General features: G+C 35.9%; 2 protein-coding genes across 2 annotated transcripts; one reads left to right on the top strand and one right to left on the bottom strand.

The window, feature by feature from the left end:
- Window positions 1-446: 446 nt before the first annotated feature.
- On the bottom strand, window positions 447-5,347 carry Clp (Cleavage and polyadenylation specificity factor subunit 4). Its single transcript, XM_089245862.1, has one exon. It carries the CDS (start codon window positions 5,221-5,223, stop codon window positions 4,324-4,326), a length of 900 nt encoding a protein of 299 aa, XP_089101988.1. The 5' UTR covers window positions 5,224-5,347; the 3' UTR covers window positions 447-4,323.
- A 1,393-nt stretch (window positions 5,348-6,740) lies between these two features.
- Window positions 6,741-19,238, top strand: LOC149074913 (transmembrane protein 208). The gene is made up of 6 exons (XM_089245860.1): window positions 6,741-6,929; window positions 8,582-8,680; window positions 9,564-9,623; window positions 12,643-12,779; window positions 15,570-15,654; window positions 17,371-19,238. Exons 1-6 carry the CDS (start codon window positions 6,924-6,926, stop codon window positions 17,491-17,493), a joined length of 510 nt encoding a protein of 169 aa, XP_089101986.1. The 5' UTR covers window positions 6,741-6,923; the 3' UTR covers window positions 17,494-19,238.
- The last annotated feature ends 430 nt before the right edge of the window (window positions 19,239-19,668 follow it).

The following is a 19,668-nucleotide window of genomic DNA, read 5'->3' as shown; positions in this document are numbered from 1 at the left end:
CCTATATACTGCTATTTCTACAGAGGGTGACAAAGAAAGAATCATCCAATTTCAAAATTTTTAATGAATGACTCAGCATCATAAGTAGAAGAAACGTGCCCTATTTGAATACCGCACCCATTTTGAATTTTCCTACCCAAGATTTTGGATTGGTGGTTGGGGGGGGGGGGGGGTGTGTGATTGATGAAATATGCTCTTTTAGGTAAATGCAGTTATGTTTTTTGTGGGGTTTCACCGATAAAGATGTATTAATAGACATTATAGTTATGAACTATATTTGAACTATTTATATTGAACTATATTTAACTATTTATTATAACATATTAATAGACAGTTGATAAAGAAAAAAAGTCAAAATTTGCACATCCATGCTTTCGGCATGCGGGGGGGGGGCACAATATATTTTGGCTATTTGCATAGTTCGGTAGGGGGAGTGTTGATGGAGACAAAAATCGCAGAACATGTCTTATGCATATGATTTTTTATTATTATTATCAAATTAAGATCATCTTAAATGATATTTACATTTCATTAGAACAATGACCAAATTTTAAATACACATTTCACTTTTTGTCGATGTATGTGTGACAAATTCCTTTCTGGTGAAAGAAAAATAGACGCAGCTGTTGCCATTACAATGTTTGATCAAAAGAAATTAAATATGCAAATAAGATAAATAAATGAAATATAAAGGTTGAAAAATGAAACTAAAGAAATTGTATATGAATTCATCTATTAAGGAAAATAATCACTCTTTCAATCAACAGCTTCATTATAAGTAAACTATTAGACATACAAAAAGCCATGATCCTATGCAAACTATTACCGAAATTCCATCGACAGTAATCATCACTGTGAAGAGCTGAAGCTTCGCCACCGCCAAGCAACAGAATCTCGTCCAGATCCATGGGTGGTTTTCATCTTTGATAAGAACAAAATGTGAAATTCCCATCAGATCATAGCTTTTCATTGTGAAATTGACTTATAATACAGCCAACAGGAAAGATTTCCTATCAAGCATCAACTTCTTACACAAATGACTAAAAAAATCTTACAACTGTACCATTAAAATACAATTTCAGTATTGACATCGGCAGCAACAAATGAAGCATTCAATTCTATCGCAATCAGTAAATAAAACAGATACACATATTATTTTTGCACACAATCAAAATAACACGATATGGAAAACTTACATACAACATACCTTATAGTAGATCGCTCAGAACTGAAAAAAAAATAATACTCATTTCGAGTCTTTACAATGGTGAATCAATATACAAAATATTGCTAAATAATCTAAGCATCAATGAGCCCCACGAAGTCTCTAAAGTTCCATCTGTCATGATAAATTCAAAACATTACTTCTTACAGCCTGTATAATATTGATTCACCTCGCTTTCCCAATTTGTTTCATGACTGAACATTGACTTTCGTAGCGATTATAAACACTCTTCCAGATTTTTATGTACTAATTTCCCATTTCACATTCTTTGCGCTTTCGAAAGAAAATATAACTTCTATTAAAAAATTAAAATTAATACTATCGAACGAATGGGGAAATTTTGTAAATTGTCATGCCAAATGCCATCCATTTAAGACACATTAGATTCAAGAGCGAGTTTCATCTCATGCAGTAACACTACATAGGAATTTATCCACTTCGGAATATTCAATGGTTGCGATCATTAAAATTCTATGAAACGAACAAAACTATAAATAGAAATGAAATTCAGGTATACAGTGTGAAGGCAAGTTGTTCTGCCAAACGAAAGGGGGTGATAGACGATCCAAAGTGGAACATGAAACACACTACCAACCCTGTTCTACCTTGAATCGATTTTAGAGTAATGCTGGATAATCTATTATGGGGAAAAAATATGACAAATCTGAAAGAAAAAAAAAGACTTTGTGAAGTTTTTGAGAGACTTGCATGCAATCTAAACCCATATTTAGAAAGAGCAGAATACATCCTATAAGGTGGCACAATTTTCATCAAAATATCCAGATTTTATTGCAAACTACAAGCACTGAAAGATTGCATAAGTTGAAAATCGATTTGTCACTAAACATTTTAATCAATTCCGCAAACACGCAACAAAAACTTTCCCGTTGTGCCAGCTTCCAAAAAAATCCTATAATAAACCATATTAGTGCTCTGGTTCAGGAGAAATTTAGCCTTTTGTTTGCAATACATCACTGAAATCAGAGTTTGTCTAAGTAGATATTCAACGAAAGTTAGGGATTGGCAGTTAGATTTTGGCAACAATTTTATTTTATAGAGTAAATCCTGCAAGGTGACAACACTACCAATATTAAGATAGCTGTATTTAATGGTGAGCTACAAGCTCTGAGAGATTGGCAAAATGGGAAATGGACTAAGCTGTCTACTTCGCCAAATGCTGATTTCATGTATCACAAACAAAAGACTAAATTTCTCCAGAACCACACAACCAATATGGTTTACTGTAAGCTCTTTCAAAAGTTGTTGTAATGAGCAAGTGTTTGGTAAATCAGACCGATTGTAGCTAGAAGGATGATTGCGGAATTGCCAATACACATTTTGGCGGCAATTTGATTTTGTGTCACAATATTTCAGCACTTGTAGCTCGTTATTAATTCCAGATATTTCGATGAAAATGCTCACCTTACAGTATGTTTTCTTGCTCTTTCCAAATATGTGCTTATTTTGTGTGTAGGTCTTGCAGAAACTTCACAAAGTCGATTATCTACCTCAACTCAAAAATCGTTTGAGATAGGTTGGCAATTGGTAGGGTGTTTCATGTTCCACTCGGGCACCCCCTTCACTTAGTAGAACAAGTCACTTCACCCTGCACATATGTGTTAAAGCCAATATCCAAAGTCTGGCAGTTCACATATTGTTGACCAAGGTCACCAGTGCACAAGAATCCTGATTATTTCAGGCTTAGGCCAGCCAATTAGCAAACTGGCCATACTTCGGACATAGACTGTGACATATGCTTATCAACGGGGAGGTCTCTAACAGTGAGAAAGTTGAAAGAGCCTTTGCATACAATATTGCACATATCAGGGCTTGACCAATTGGAAAAATAATTTTGGCGTCAGCCAAATTTCTCTGTAGCCAAGTATAGGCTTCCAAGAAAAACAATGTTTTATTCTTCTGGGACTTGATGACCTAAATTTAGGTAATCCTTAAACCGGATCTTAATCTACATCATTATGTGATTTTGAGCTGCGCAAAACGTTTCATAGGATAGCTACATAAAATTGACCATTAAAATAACCAACGCTATGGTAGCCACATCTCAAAAAAAGTGTTTGCACAGTTTCAAAGGTATATTTTCTATAAACATGGTCAACGCCAATGTGATGACTTTCTACACGCCAAAACTAGCAACCCTTGACACCCACATCGGTATTTGCTAGTTTCAGCAATCTTTTTCTACCACATTAATTATCTGTATATTTCGTTAATTCAATATTTATGCGTATAATTCTTATTTCCCGCCAAATTTCTATTGATTATCACATTGATTTATGTACTAAATAGAATTTTTTGTCTAATTGTACGTATCTTGAATCTTGAATTTACCGCTACGAAAGTGGCGATTGCTTGGCACCAAAAAAAAAGTGTCATATTGACGCTGACCTTGCTTATGGCAATTAACTGTTTGAAGCAACATAGTACTACAATGAATCACATCCGATTTTATGCTCTAATTTTTTTTTTTGTTTTGTTAATGGGACCTGGGATTCATCAAGCCCTGGTATGTATCATGGGAGAATCACACAAACAATATTTTAGTGGTGGAAGCAACAGATATAGGCCTATTCCCAATATACTGTAAACCTGTTTGGCGTCAAGTTTGTGACTACGCCAAAAGTGAAAAATCACAAGCATTACCCTTATTGCTAAATGCAATTTTCTATATCAATTCGTGCTGTTTCGCTCAATACATAGTAAACTGTGTTTTTCTTTCAATTTTTTACAGCATGTAAAATTTTCAGCATTCAGAGGGCTTTTTTGGCATTTCCCATGATTTTAATTGTTTTTGGGTGTTTTTATTGTTTTGCTGGGAACCCTCTCAAAAATAGTGCCAAATCAGGTTTGGCGATTAAAAAATAGTCACAAGCTGTGGTATAATATATATATTGGGAATAACTGATTAACTCCCCCCCTTCCATCATGTTGTTAATGGACCAGTACAAGCACTAGATATGGTATTTCAAAATGCGTGTCCGTTACCCAACGGGGACTGGTACCGAAGTTGGGAAGACAATAACAGAATCTGTCACATATTGTACATAAAACAACACATCATTCAAGCAATACAATGAATGCTACGTTTGTTGCTGTTGTTGTTGCTGCTGCTGTTGTTGTAGTTGCAACTGAGGCCTAGGATTATTTTGAAGAGCAGTACTGAGGAAAGCTAGATGACCCTTAGGACATCTATTGGCGTAGTGGCCTTTCTCCCCGCACTTGAAGCATGTGACTTGTTCGATCGGGCGATAGCCAGACTTGTTGTTGCTATTACTCGTCAAGTCATGTGAATTCATGGTTATCGCTGGCTGGGGGTGGCTTCCTATGCTGTTTGTCATCAAACCGCCCTGATCCGTTTTGAGATCCGCGGGTATGTTGGGACACGACAGAGCCTTGTGGCCAGGCTCCCCACAGTAATGACACGTGATGGTGCTCTTCTTTATCTGTTGAGCCGGATCCTGGACGGGGAGGTCGAACTTTGGATGTATGTACTTGCAGGCGGGTCCGTCCAGACAAAACCCGCACAGGTAGTTCGGGCAGATCACTCTCCTCGTGTGCCTGTGACGGCAGTTGGGGCCGTGCCGGCAGAAACCCCGATCGTACCAGGGGCAATCCTTGATCTTCGTCTCGGGATCGATGTGCAGGAACGGGCACTCCTTGTTGCTGCAGGCGTTGAACCTGGAATAGAAGTAACATTCGGGCATCTTGGACATGTCGTACTCGTGCAGGAACTCGCACTGGTCCCCTTTCTTGCACAGCCCGCGCAGCCAATGCTTGCACACCACCGTCCTGTCCCCCTTGACGTGTCTGAACGGGCACGCCGAACCCCTGCCGCATATACCTTTCAGGAAAAAGTCGCATATCGACGAGCCCGATTTGTCCATACCTGGGAAAGGCAGCGGCAGTGCCCCAAGTTGCTGCTCCAAAACAGTCTCTATATCGAACCTCATCGAATCGGCGTTTGCCACGATATCCTCCATTTGATCTTCTTATTCGATAACGGATCTAAAAAAGAATGAAAATGGTCAAATTTATCCCACTGTTAATCAAAAACATGTGCGAAAGTTCTTCATCACTTCCTAAGAGACAACAAACTGAACACAACCGGACTAAGTCACAGCAAAGTTGTTTGCTTCATATCGTCGCCAAATCAACATTAAACGCGCTTATAGTTTCAAGAGCTTATACCTGCTCATACTTGAGGAAATATGATCAGTTCACTTTTCTGGAAATACTTTCTTTTCAGTATCTCCTTATGAACGGTGAAGAAACTAAACTTTTTGGTTGATCCGGTTCAATATATCGCCTTGGTTTCTTGGGAACTGCACTAGCCAGAAAATTCTTCTTAATCAACATTGACTTGAGCATCACCGCATCAGTCACTTTGTATTTCGCGACTAGATGACACCACAAACACCACAGATCAGCTAGCGGAAAAACTCTTATATTCACCTTACGTTTGAATGCACTTTTTTTGGCATATCCTTATGGGTAGTGTAAAGAACTACACTTTTTGTTTGCTCCAATTCAGTTTATCGACTTTGCTTGTTGGGAACTACATTGAAAGAAGACTTCTGCTCCATTGGCACAAAATCATCACTAAACCATCACTCATTATTTTCAAACAAGATGACAGCACAGGTACTATAGTTTAAACAGTGGGAAAAACTATATTTTCACATATCGTATGTTTTTCTGAATTTATTTTGTTTTGGGTGTCTCCTCACGTGCCGGGAAAAGTACAAAACTTACTTCTCGTTTTAGCCAGTTTAGTTTGTTGGCTTTGCTTGTTAAGCCGGGTTTTCCTAGGAGCAGGTTCCCTGTGCCGCGCGCAACGTGATTCACCCAGCGCGACACGCCGTCCACTCACCAGTAAGAAAAGAAGCATGACTATTTTCCTACAGAGCGCAATACGCCTGATGACGGCGCTTTACGTTGGGCGTGATTGGCCGACTGCTTCTGGAGGAGTCAAATGCGTTGTGCGCCGCGGTTTTGCCAATATTCTCTTCACTCTTGTGTGTTTTCTTTTCCTTCCCTTCAAACCGGAGCATGCAGACGACAGAGTAGCTGATGCCAAAGCCATATACTTTATATAGCCGCCCTGATCTGACGCGCCTCGCTAGGAAAACGCGTAGCGTGATTATGTAACTCGTTTCTGTCGGCGCGAAATAGTCTAATTCGGTTCACGCTGCGCAACAAACCTATTCCTAGGAAGACCCGGCTTTAGGAACTGAACGAAGATCTTTCCTCCCCCCTCACGAACTTGTTCATCCTTATATTAATTGTACTGATATTAGATGGCAGCACCAATAATATAGATCAATCAGCTCTCTATGAGCAGAAAAATCATATGTTTGCCTGTTGTTACCTTCTAAATTATAATAAACAATTCATTTTCAACAACTCTGCGAATTTAATACGAAATTAAAATTAATAAAAAAAAAAAAAAAAAATGCCTCCCGGCGAAATATGCGTATGAGCCACGACAACCTATATAACAATCAGCAACATCATCAACACCCAGCTGTTTACATCAGTATTTTCTCATTACGGCGTCGTGTATTGATTTCGTACCAGCCGCTTTTTATTGTTATCTCGCTAGTTAGACTCTTTTAGTGGCAACCTAGTGTCAGCCCAAACTCCTCACAAAGTTGTTGGCTTGAAATAGTAATAATAAGCAATGGCTGTAAGTATTAAAGAAATTAAATGAAAACTAGGAATTCGCTGACACTGCAATTATTCCAATGTTTAGTAGTGAATATGATCTCTGGAAAGCTTCAGGGACTAACATGAATGTTTTTACTGTACACACAGAACAAAGAAATAAAGGATCCTTATAATTCCTGGAGATCCAAGTGAGGGGAAAGGGGTGTTCATACGGTGAACACACCCCAATGACGGGAGGGGGGATGGGTCAATTGATCTAATATATATTTCGTATTCATGTACGGTATACATTTTTGTCGCCAACTTTTTAACTGTGCTGCCAAGACAGTGATGTCACCAACATCATTATCCCTGATACTAAAACATAGATGTTTTGGGTGTTCCTATTATCTTATTCTACCGTATATCACACCAGATCAAATGTGGCAATGAAAAAAGTCATTAAACAGCAGTTTACCATATATTGCTGATGTGTTGCCATAATTCGAACCTCACCAGCAGCAAAGTTGTGGTCTGCTAAAGTTGGTTTTCTGTGGTTCGCCCACTTCAAGGTGCTAATGCGAGCCTATCTCTTCCATTCAAATGTCTAGCTATGGAAATGAACTGACCAAAAATGATATAAATTATGCATACTGAACCCATGGCCCGCTGTTCAAATCTGGCCCTCTGATTCATCTGATGCGACCAGCAACCATTAACCTAATTTTGTAAAAATGAACCAAGGGGGCGCAGAAACAGATCACTCAAGTCACCCGCTGTGCAGTTCCACATCACATGAGTAGCCAATGAACACACAAAGTGCTAGAGAATTAGAGTGTGGCACTCTGTGCATTCATAGATTACCTAAGTTATCAGCAGTGCAATTCAACTTTAGTTATGTGACCTGCAGCACATTTACATATCACTTAAGTGATGTGTAGCACAGTTCCAGAGAACATAAGTGGCCCATGGTGCATTTATAGACCTCTTAAGTGATATGCGGCACATTTATATATCACCCAAACGGATCACACCACATTTACAGAACACTCAAGTGACTCGTGGCACAGTTGCATGCCGCTCAAGCTGTTCGCTGCACATTTACAATCACCTGTGACCCACAGCACATTTACAGATCACTTGAGTGACTCAACAGTTCCAAATCACTCAAGCAGATCATCGTGCATTTACAGATCGCAATGATCCAGATCACTTATCTAATATCTAAGTGGCCTGTGACACATTTTCAAATCAGTAAAATGGCCCACATTCTTCTAAAGGGTGAGTGCCCTTGGTATGAATGTGGAATCATTACACCTTAATTCCAGTTTAAAAAATAGATGGCAGCATTAAAAAAAAATTCATGTACAAAGCTAGATATTCACTCAGACTGTTAAGCACGCCTCAAATTGCCTATAGCAAAATAGAACGAGAGTAGGGCTTGATGCTGCTAAGATTGCCCTGTGCTAAAGGCGTTTGGAAACGGTCACAAAATGACAAGGGATTTTGAAGTAGTATTCAGTAACTTTAGCTACTTAACAAAGCCTGTGAGCAAAAAATATTAAAAAAATATGTTTCAAGTTGTACCGGAATCATTAGAACTTTTTTTTTTGTATAAAATTTAATTAAATTCATTATGTATGGAAAAAAAATTAAGATAGAATTGTAATTATTATTATTTTAATATTGTAGCCTCAGAAAGGAAAACAAGGAACGAAGGGTCAGAAGCAGATTGTGGAAGAAAACAAGGCGACATTGAAATTCTATGGCATAATGGCAACAGTTGCAGAGGTATCACCAACTGTTTGATTGTTTCAAGGCATTGATATTGATTTTCAGTAGAACCTCGATTAAACCAGGGAAGTTAGTCCAAAGTCACCACGGATATCATGAACTTTGGTTAATAAAGACGATCTGTGAAAGCGTTAAAAATAAAAAGTCTGCTGATACATTCAAAAATTCTTTTTTTTTTTGTTTTTTTTTAGATTTGCCATCTATGACTTGTCACTGTTGTTTTTCTATTAAAAATCCATTATCTTCTGTAATATGGCATGAAAAATAATAGTTTATTCAAAACATTTTGAACCTGCACTTTTCAATTGATCTTAGCAAAAAAAAACTCTGCTTAGTATCGTTTCCAGTCTCCAACCGTCATTTTTACAACACCATATTTCATGTTGATTCTCAATGGATTTTCAATTTCTAAGTCTTTTAAATTTCTTTTTTTCTCTCAGTCACAGACACATTCCTCTTCGGTTTGTTTCTGGAACTTGCCAGGTGAAAGAGTTACACGAATAGCCACTGTGCGTCTGCTTAATAGCTACCACTACTGAACCATGCAAGCACCTCGTAAATATTACTCTGAGGAGTAGTTGCCCGGCTTAGGCTTCAATGATGATGTCCTGTGAAAATGATCGAAATTAATGGAAAAACTTATTACAGTTGACCCTTATTTTAAAGGGGAAAAAACTGCAGAAAATATTTCTTTCTAACCGAATTTCACATTAATTGACAAAACGATTTGATTACATCCATGTGAAAAATATTTAACTCATATATTCAAAGTAAATTTATAATAAACAAGTTCTTCTAACCAAGTTTTGACTGTATTATAATTATTAACTGTCATTTATCATATTTATTTTATTTACTGTAAGCATATATTTCATTTCAGGTGTTATATATTTCTTCGATGTCGCTGCTGTTTTATGATTCTTATTCATTCTTACTGATGGTGAGTTATCAAATTTTTCTGTTTCAATTTCATCACCTTGGTTATGTGATGAATGTTGATTTATATTATGACACCTGAATTGGGAAAAATTGAGAAAGATGCCAGACAGGGTGATACTATCTCACCAAAACTCTTTACCACTGTTGTAGAAGTATTCAGGAAACTGGGATAAGAAGGAAATTGAAATAAATGGAGAATTTCTCAACCATTTGCATTATGTCAATGAAATTGTTATTATCAGCAGTAATTCAGACATGGCACCATCATGTTTGGCCCAAAGAAAAAATAATGGTCGCAGAGCACGGCTCATTTCCGGTTTATTTAGAGTGGTTTAAGCACTCAACTCACTCTGCTTGTAATTGTGGAGCTTCTGGATCTCTCTGGCATTATGCAACAGAGTGTCCAAAGATGGCCCAGTTCCACTTTGGTAAGATGCCAGAGTCTCATACCTTAGCCTGGAAGATAAGGACCCTTCATGGTTCTATGAACTTCCGCCTGATAGGTCTTGTCAGGTTTCTGGAGCAGAACTTGCATCAAATGCATGAAAAAACCAGAGGAGCATGCGAACCCGAAGTATGTGCCATCAAGAGAGTGCTGCAGTCAGGTGAGGGAATACAACTTGCAGCCAAGACTGAGAGGAGTTACTGACATCCCATATCCGCCCTCGTGAGAGTGCAGCAGTCAGGTGAGGACATGCAACTTGCGGCCTAGACAACATCGAACCTTTGACTACTGAAGACCGATGCGGACATTTGAACTGATGTGGAAGCTGGATAATGTAAAAACATGGATGACTGTGATTAACTGATACGCTGCGATTTGAAATTTTGTAATTATTATTGACAATCATTAGATTTAGATTATTGACAAACATTCCATTAACCGATGATTGCTAGATTTTTTATGAGATAGACTATATGCCATCTTCTTATAATCTTGTTTGTAATTTTTTTCCCCATTGGCGTTTGTTGCTTAGATTTTAACTATCTGCTATATGATTTCAGATTGACGATCCTTTTTATATGTGTACTAGCTATAATACCCTGCGCTGCCCGGGTTTTCTTCGATGAGGCTGTTTGGATCACGTGACTTAATATTTAATTTTATTTAATTTCCCGGGCTTCGTATATCTCTAATCAAACTCAATATTTCAGAAATCTAGAATTCAATACAATTTTTAAAATTATTGATGTGACAGAAAACTCCACAAAATTTCAGCATTTCTACAGTAAAATCGGCAATTTTAACACTGATTTCTATGAGGATCACCCTTTTCTTGACCCTCAAAGCGATGCTGATGATGATTATGACGTCTATTCAAAAAGCCTCGTTACTGGCAGGATTGAAAATGTATCAAACCATTACAAAGACATAAACTATTATACATATGCATATACTAACAGAATTAAAAAAGTGACAAACCGTTGTAAAAGCATACACACGTCTGAAACGCATTGCTAGGGAACCACGGTAACCAAAGTAAACATTCAGAAAGTGATTGTTGAGGCCCAAAAACCATTGTTGCCCGACAGTTTTTTGCCCGTTTGGGGCATTTGCCCTGCTCTGACGAAATTTTAAAGTAGCCTATCGTTCAAGTCGGGTCCCATTTGGTATATATGCAAAATTTGGCGACAATTGATCTAAAATTGTAGATTTGTATAGAGAACACACACACAGACAGAAAATCAATTTTATATATATAGATTATTTGTTTGTTGCCTTCATCTGAGGCAACAATGTTTTGTTGTTTATAATAAAACTTTCCAGATACACCCATCTTTCGGGAAAGCTTCGATATCTCTCTGAGATGGGAAGCGAGAAGAAATGGAAAGTTGAAGAAATGATACAAGAACTGGCAAAGGGAAGTATTCAGGTGGGTTTGAAAATGAATCTGCAAAAGACTAAAGTTATGTTCAACCCCTTTGCGTTGAAGAAGACAATCTTGCTCATCAACACAGAGGTAGAAGAAGTAGAAAGCTATGTGTACCTGGGACAAGAAATTACCATACACAATGGAATCATTAAATGAAATAAACAGAAGGATCACGATTGGATGGAGCACTTTTAGCAAAAACTGTAATTCTGAAGAGCCACATGCCATTATGCCTGAAAAGAAAAGTGTTTAACCAGTGTGTGCTACCAGCACTTACGTATGGAGCTGAAACATAGGCTACAGACAACACAAAACAAGATGGAAAGATGTATGTTAGGCATCACAAGAAGAGATAGAAAACAAAAACAAATATAACTTGGATAAGAAGCCAAACCTGCACACTTCCCAGTCCACTATTCCTTTGAAAAAAATAAATGTTGCCATGGCAATCAGCAGACCTATAACCAGTGCCATCTTAAGGCATGGGCCCACTCGGGCATAGCCCGGGGCCCTCAAGCAAATAGGGGCCTCACAAAAATGAGATCTGGTTTAAATTTTCAAGAATTTGTTTGGTAGGGCCTCAGAAAAATCAATTGGCACGGGGACCCATGATACTCTTAAGATGGCCCTGCCTATAACACAAATATACACGCAGTTACATATTCACGCATCACGATTTAGATGATAGGTGGAACCAACTACTAATGTAGACAAAAGCATAAAAACATTAAAAGATTTTTCTATTGAATAAATTACTAATTTAAGGAAGAAAAAAAATTGAAAACTTATAAAAAATTTTCAACCCATTTAAACTGCTGCTGTTCTCGACTGCAAATAATGTCGAATGCCCTCAACAAATAATGAGTTGTAAGAAATCCAATCCAAAATTCACAGATATTCACCAACAATTGCGAGTTTTTGTACATCATAAAAATATGGCATACCCAAAAATAATTCCTAATGCATATTTTGGAGCAAAAATTAATATAAGATCCAGTCTTATTTTCAGGGAAACACAGTATGGAAGCAGTTTCGATTTGTAAAAATGACTGCTTCCAACTGATAGAAATTGATTTTTTGTGTTTTTAAAGATGAAACGTATATCGATGTATCTCAAAGCGAATTTATCATTTTTTTTTGTTTCAGTTTCTGACCTTGATGACTGGAGCAGTATATGTTGGCAGTCTACAGTTCATGAACTACATGGCAAAAGCTTCCTACTCTGAAACAGGCCAGTTACTTGATGGTGGTATCGATCTTAACATGGAAGCTGGAATTGCCGAGTATGTATTGATGTCATGTGTTGTTTTAAATGCCAATTTTTTTTAAATTTATTTTTATTTATTGCTATTCAATACATTTGATTTGATTATTTTATGACATTTTTCTATAAATTCATTATACCAAACACAATTACATAGGTACCAATTCTTCCAATTTTTCAGCCTTATATTAAAATCTCCTGGTCAGAAACCAGATTGTTTTGATTTTTGATATCCTTATGGAAAAATCCCTAAATATCTTCAAATTCTGCTTTGGGTCAATGAAAAATCTCTGAAGAAAATACTCTTTCAGTCCTTGTAATCCCAGACTGACCACGTTTACCCCGGGAAAAACATGGGAAATTAGATTTTCAAACATGTGAAATCGGTAAATGTTGATAAATGGGATGCTGAATGTTAGCAAAGTTGACGACTATTGCTAAAATTTCCAATTGTGAGAAATGAAGCGCTACTGCAAATCACAGTGGATTAAAATGAAATTATGAAAAAAACGTTTAACATGACAAATATCTGAGATACAATATTCATATTTATAACAATATTTTTGTTTATAAGTTGAAAAAATAAATTTAATCCTTGATTTCAGTGAATTATGAAAAATTCAAGTAGGCTTCGTTGAAAATATAGATAAAAAACAAGACATTTATTTATATATAGGGAAAAAATTGGGATGCAGGAAAATATGGGAGCGTACTGGGAAAAAAGCTCATATGGTCATCTTACGCATTTCCAAAAACCCTGTTTTTATTTTTATTTGTATGGGTTTTTTTTTCGGTGCAAAATATTTTATCATGTGAAAAATGACAGATTTTTGTATTGGATTGTTCTTTTTGTCACAGGGACCAATTAGGTCCAACTGCGGAAAAGCAAATGACCATATAAAATAAGATATGACAAATTTTTTGTCTGGGAATTGGTACCAATGCAATTATGATGATGGTATTCATGAAGCTTTTCTTTTTGAAGCTACATATATGAGGATTGATCAAATGAAAAAGCAATGAGAGTTACCGATGATAGAATGCATGTAATTTTTTTGTATCTTTGTATGATAACCCTCAAACTATGTTTTACAAAAACAAAAATCACTCAGCCCTTGTAATCCTAGTCTATGTTACCTTGAGAAAAATACTGAAAATCTCAAATTGTAGTCAAATATGATGCAAAAAGTGAGCAAAGTTGCCAATTATTCTCAAAATTTCCAAAACATTTCTGATAGCAGGAATTGTAAAAAATAAATTTGCAAATCAATAAACAGTGTAATAAAATGAATTCTACGAAGAAGAAAAAAACTTTTAACATGACAAACATGTGAAATAACTATTGTTGTAAATATCAATTTTTTTCACCATAATTTATAAGTTTGCAAAATAACTTTAATTCTTGATTTCATTAAGGAACAAAAATTATAGTAGGCTTCCATCGAAAAACTAGAAATCTTTGTTTTAATTATATGGCAGCCAAAATTACTGGAAAATAAGACAGTGTCCTAGAAAACAGGTCATATGGTCACTATATGCATTCCCCCCCCCCCAAAAAAAAAAATCCCTATTTTTCCTTTTTCCCTTTTGTTTGTACATGCTTTCTTCAGCTACAAAATATTTTATCACTGGACAAACTACAGAATTTTCAAGTCAGGGAATTGGCACCTATGTATTATATGGATGCAGCATCAGCCAAATAGAATGGGTGCAAAACATCACACTTTATTTTAGCAAATTGTGTTTTTTTCCTTTCTGCAGCATGTTTTCATTTGATGGCAGCTAATAAATATAATTAGATTTTTTTTTTTAGACAATTTTTTTTCCAATGCACAGCTGCTGTTTCTAATATTTTGAAGTCATACCATTGAAAACATAGTTGAACTCTAATATCTCAAAAGTCTTCCAGAAACTCTTAATATATTACTTTGAGTTATCAAAGATTGAAGGTATAGAACTTTCTATAAAATTTTTTTATTATTTACAGCCAAATCTTATTATTTCTAACTTCACTATTGAAACTTTTGGTTGTTTCAAGAATATCCCATAGAATGGGGCTAAAGATTTCATTATTGTATCCAAAGACTCCTTATAAGCCAGCAGGGCTGTCTTAGAAGCATCCTGGGGAGCCCTTGGTTAAAGTGATTTTTCTAATGAGGTCGGGCCAATGCATTAAGACAGCATTGAAGCCAGGTTTGCTTTAGTAGGGTTTGACTGTATCCTACTACGTAACCATACATGCTTATACTAAATATCTGAACTCATGGTGAGTATCAATTCTCTGCTCTGATTCAAACTCTCATGTTATTTTTCAATAACTTCATGTTGAGTTTCTGGCCATATTCCCAGGAGATCTCTTCTATGTTATGCTATATCGCTTGCAGGTATCTCTTAATGTCCCACTTTTAGGTTCTAGTATTCAACAGAATGGTAACAGTTATCATCCCTTTTGTTCTCACGACACCATCGCAAAACCTGGGAAATCCCCTCAGAGAAGGATACTTCTTCACATCTACATGATCCATAATTTTTGTTATACTACATGGTGTCAGAGCAATGAGTAAAATTGCTGAAGCTCTTTCTTCTTGGGACACCAATGAATGATGATGATGATAACCATATATACACCTCATACACATTCTGCAGAATTTCTAATGAATCGGTATGTCAGACAGTGTTGTGTGAATGTTTTGTTGTTGTGCTTGTTTTGTGTCCTTGCTGGTGCTGACATCTGTGTTCCCTGTTTGACTGTATCTAACCTGCAAAACATGTTCTTTGACTAAAAGAATTATTTTATTGTTTTCCCTAGGCATCTAAAGGATCTCATCATACTCACCAGTGCCGTGCAATTGCTTAGTTTAATATCAAATTATTTCTGGCTCCTGTGGACTTTAGTAAGTGATTCTTTTAATACTGATGGTAACATGTGGCTGTGTGCTTTCAAAATGAGATAATATTTAACCATTGCATATATATGAAATGATTCTGTGTACATGCCACTGAATATTACTCTCTGAGAGAATCTCAAAGGGAGTCTATTCCTTTGGGAAAGAGCGCAAACCATCTCAAGATGGTCTTCCTAGGCAGTCAGCAGTCATGTCTGTCTGTCTGCCACTAAATATTCTTACTTCCTCTTAGCTAGTGCAATAGAACAGTGAAATAGTGCCTTTCGATGCATGTTAGAGATGTGACCGGTAATATCTAAATCTTAACCAGAGGTGGGTTTAACGGCGGGTGCACTGGCTACCCCGACTTCTTAAGGGCCCTACAAAATACCAGCTTTACACCTTTTTCTGATTCAGGGGACCCAATATTTTCTTATCTGCGCTCGGGGCCTCAACCTACCTTAATTCACTTCTGATCTTAACATGCCGCAAAGACCAGATTTTTTTTTTTTAAATTCGTTTTTATTACAGGTTTGAAATTTCATCATCAGTGTAGACACTATCTTCATGATAAGTTGAACTCAGATAAATCGAATATTTGTTTAATTAGAAGTTTTCACTCAGTGCCAGACCTTTTTCTGCATATTAGTGGTAAAAATTTTCCCTTCACTCAATGTTTTCTTCCTTTCATTCAAATCTTTCAGAAATGAGAGAATTTAAACAATAGTATTTAGCAATGAAAATTAGCATGCAGCAACAGAATTTAGCAGATTCATTTGTCTGCTTCTAAAAGTGAATGACTTTCTCATGGAAAAAGGACAAAAAATAGAGAAGAGAGTCAAAAATCTCACTGCATTTTTTGATAGTTAATAGGTCTAGTCTTGTATATACTTTATTTATCATTCGTTTCATTTATACCAGTACAATTTATGAGTCAGTTTCCATAATACAGTATGTACGTCAGGGCTTGACAAATCATAAAAAAAAAATTAGGCCCAATTTTTATAGAGAGCGAAAGAAAGAAGCCAATAATTTTTTCAAAAACAATGGCCAAAATAATATTTTTTTAACTTTACTGAGACTTGGTGACCACCTTTCCAAGTCGATATAAATTCTGAAAATCTTTGTCCTCAGACATGTAATCCCAAATTTTTAAAACTCAGCTTATTGGCTGTAGCAAAGAACTACTTACTCAATTATGCAGGGTAGTTTCAGCTCGATGAGCATCACTCGCAATGAAATATGATGAATGAAAATTATATAATAGTTATTATTATACAAAGCCACATTATTCTCTCCTGTTTTGATTGATACCAAACATGCAGGAGGGAGATTGTGAAATAATATAATGTATTAAAAAAGATATGGAGTGGGCTGCCGTGACATATGTTGCTCAACTGTGTGTGAAGTCCACGCCCAATGACATTAAAGGGTTAAACTTTTATTTTTTGGTGTTTGAAAAGATTATTATTTTAATGTAACGAGCAGGCATTTGCTCTAAAATTTTTATAGTTTCTGAATGTATTATTTAAGTGGAAAATGGTGAGATTGAAGATTTACTTCATGTTCTAGATACAGAAAATCTGTTATTTCTATTAATTCGACTCCCCCACCCCCAGAATCATTTAATACCAAAATAATCACTATTTGTTTGTTTTTATGCTATTTACATACATAATAAATATTTCACTATTAACTAATTTTGTGTGACTTTCACAATTTTAGGCACCTGCCAGAGCATTCTATGTATTATGGGTTAATATACTTGCGCCATGGATTTTCGCACCTGCTCCTGAGGTTGACGAGAAAAAACAGAGAAAGATGGAAAGGAAAGCCAAAAAACATTGATGTGTTATTTATTGTCATTTTCCATTCGGTTGGGATAAATTTTTTTATTTGTTTTGTTACATACATGCCTGAGTTACTATTTATTATTTTGAAGATGGATCTTTTTACTTATATGACTTTATTTTAAAAAGGAAATTAAATCTGTGTATACCTTGCTGCAACGATGCTCAATAGAATGACAAATCTTTTTAAATATTTATTTTTTCAAATTTAGTTTGGAATTGCCCAGTCTAATGTTAAACTCCTCTCAATACAACATTGTCCTTTACTACAATAAATCTATAACAATATTTTTTTAAGAGATTTTGAAATGGCTACAGTCATGTTTTTTTCTCATATCTCATTTAAAATTGTATGAAATGTAATCTTAACTTCTCTACTGTTTTTTTTTTGTTCTTCCGAAGACATCTAATAACACTGGTATTTTGCACTACGTGATCACAGAAAATGTAGATGAAGTTTTTGATAGTGTTACTTTCTGTGTAATACATGAAATTTTGATGCAGTAAATCCCATTACCGTGGAAAAACATCAATCTGAATTTTATCAACCAACCAATCAGTTATAATTATTTGTAGTGAACAAATACTTAAAAGTGCATTTTCCAGTGGTATTAACTTTGCCAATTTAGTAAAGATGATAATGTTGCCTTTGGACATAACAATAATCCCTCTACAACAGAGTTTTCCAACCTTTTTCGTCCCATCACCCCTTCAGAAATGTTTTTCTCCCATTGCCCCCAACGCAACCTAATCCATAGGATCCTATGTTATAACCATAGCTTCAACTGCCCCTCTGGAACATTCCATCCCCCCCCCCAGGGGACGTTAATGCCTATGTTCGGAATCACTGCTCTACAACAATATTTTTTTCTTGGTCCGCAGAGTATCGTTGTATCATCAAGGTTTTTTCACTGTATTACTTATGATCAATGGAATTGGTTATGGTGATACCACAAGTTATAAATCTAATTGGTACATGTTATAGTGTGTTATTTTTTAAAAATACAATGTGCAATATATATCGAGCAAACTGAAGAATCTCATAATGGTAAAACAACCAGCAGCTAGTGATCATGCATAGTTTTTATTTACTACTTTTCAACCATTCTATGAAGTTGGACTGAAAACTGCTAGTTAAAAGAAAATATGATAAATAATATGTTTATACAAAATATGATAAATGAGTTTCTTCTTGTCTTTCTATAAAAATAGTACAGCCAATAATAACCTGTATCATCATCTTATCAAACATAATAGCATCAAATTATTTGGATTGAACTAATGAAAAAAAAATGGAACTTATTTTCCATTTTTTTTTTATCAAGCTCATGAAGCATTTAAAATAATTACATTATTGAATGAAACTTGTTGGGAAATCTGTTTATTCCAAAAGTATGTATCCTGTATATACTTTAATAATTATTGCAGGCTTATATCAAACATTACAACAACATGTACCACGAAGCATCTTGTTTTCAATCCAGTAAAACCCCTCTTTATGGACATCCTCTTTTACAGCCAAATAATAATTTCCCCTTTGTACAAAAAAAAGTATGCATTTCAGACCCCTCATTAACAGTCTCCCCTGTTTTACGGACAATTTTTTTTTCTCGCCGGTGTCCGTAAAAAAAAGGTTTTACTGTGTTTATTGTTGAGATAAATTGTTGGTATGGCACATTGGCTGTAACACATCCACATATTTTTGTACATAAAATTTTTAATAAATTCTCTTTTACTATTCATGAGTTTTATTGAGAAATGATGTCTATATCACGTGAATGTATTTTATGATACATCAAGGGTATCTAACAAGCAGTTCAGGTCCTTAACAGATGTGATTGACAAACATTGCTCTAATAAACTAAAGGTTAATAAAAGCTATTCAGTTTAATGTGGGTAGACATCCTATAAGAAATGCCCGGATGAGTCCATGCATTGAGATGGCTCTAATTGTATGCTAGGAAATGGCCTTGGAGCCGGGGGTGCTCGAGCACTGATGGAAATTTGTGGCATGGGCTCCAAACACCCCATGGAAATTGATTCGGAAATAAATTTCAGACAGCTCGAGACAAGCATCCGCAGGTTTTAGACACTTCCGATGCCCCTGTTGCTAGGTCATTTTAGCAGTATCCGGGTAGGGCATCTGGCTGGGAGTACATATATGCCTATCTAA

The sequence above is a fragment of the Pholcus phalangioides genome, unplaced genomic scaffold (genome assembly GCF_987345545.1).
Source record: "Pholcus phalangioides strain wild (caught in Gottingen) unplaced genomic scaffold, Ppha-v1.0 ptg000016l_1, whole genome shotgun sequence".
NCBI lineage: Eukaryota > Metazoa > Arthropoda > Arachnida > Araneae > Pholcidae > Pholcus > Pholcus phalangioides.
The sequence above is the reverse complement of the archived record's forward strand: the minus strand, read 5'-3'. Positions and strand labels throughout refer to the sequence as shown.